The sequence below is a fragment of the Aplysia californica genome, unplaced genomic scaffold (genome assembly GCF_000002075.1).
Source record: "Aplysia californica isolate F4 #8 unplaced genomic scaffold, AplCal3.0 scaffold00221, whole genome shotgun sequence".
In the NCBI taxonomy this organism is placed as follows: Eukaryota; Metazoa; Mollusca; class Gastropoda; order Aplysiida; family Aplysiidae; genus Aplysia; species Aplysia californica.
In genome coordinates, this window is record NW_004797491.1 from 437,561 (window position 1) to 438,649 (window position 1,089).

General features: G+C 40.5%; 1 protein-coding gene across 1 annotated transcript in view; it reads right to left on the reverse strand.

Annotated features, from left to right (window-relative positions):
* LOC101849054 overlaps nucleotides 1-1,089 on the reverse strand; it is a gene marked incomplete in the record, with an annotated part of 63,754 nt that overhangs the window by 27,501 nt on the left and 35,164 nt on the right. Inside the window, 2 exon segments of the mRNA XM_013083255.2 lie at nucleotides 315-532; nucleotides 997-1,000. Coding sequence (XP_012938709.1) covers nucleotides 315-532; nucleotides 997-1,000 — 222 coding nt within the window.

Genomic DNA, 1,089 nt, shown 5'->3' on the forward strand with positions numbered 1-1,089 from the left:
CAACAACAACAACAACAACAACAACAACAACAACAACAACAACAACAACAACACCACCATCACCAACAACAACAACAACCACCACAACAACAACGACAACAACGTCAACAACAACAACAACAACGACAACAACAACAACAACAACAACAACAACAACAACAACAACAACATCAACTGAAAACACCACCGCGACAACAACATCATCATCATCATCATCATCATCATCATCATCATCATCATCATCATCATCATCATCATCATCATCATGACCATTGTCCCCTTTTCCCTGCCACCACTGCTTAACGTCTACTCACTTTTGTCCACATTATCAGAGCGTCCGTCCGTCATGACAATGACAACTTTGGCGGCGTCGTCCCGTCCTCCATTTTCCGAGTCAAACATTCCGTCACCGACCAGGTTCAGGGCAATGTCTGTGTCCGTTGTGGACGCCATGTAAAACGCCCCTTTGATGGCCTGCACAAGAATAGTTTGGCGCATACTTTGTTTGTGTGACGGTACAGAAAACAACAACCTAATAAACAAAAACAACAACCCAAAAAAAAAACCAAATAGAAAATTTAGTGATGAATAGCAAGCCAGAGTGGATAAGTAGATCAGAGAAATATATGGGTATTTTTAGAAAGATTGCTGATTTCTTTTTGTTGAAAACTCAGCAAATCAAGTTAAATTAATACAGAACATTATTCAGAACTTTGGAAGGCTCTCAATGCATAACCAGCTTAACCAACTGGCTATGGAAAACATTTTATATCTTTTGAGGGTACCCATAAGGAGAAATCTGGATTTAAATCAGTTTTCAGTGGCTTGCTTTTGGCATTATGTTCCTATCGTAGGTTTAAACTTAAATTGCCCGCCCAATATAATCGAGCCCCTACACGCACAATTAGGGAGTTCATGTCCAGTAGAAAATGCCTCATTGTTTGAGGTAGATGCTAAACTGACAAACGTAACAGCTCTTTCTAAGTGGGAGGCAACTGCACTGGTAGGAAATATACCGTACAAAAATGACTTGTTTATAACATGTCGTACCCACACGGAGGTCGAGAGAGAGAGAGAGAGAGAGAGAGA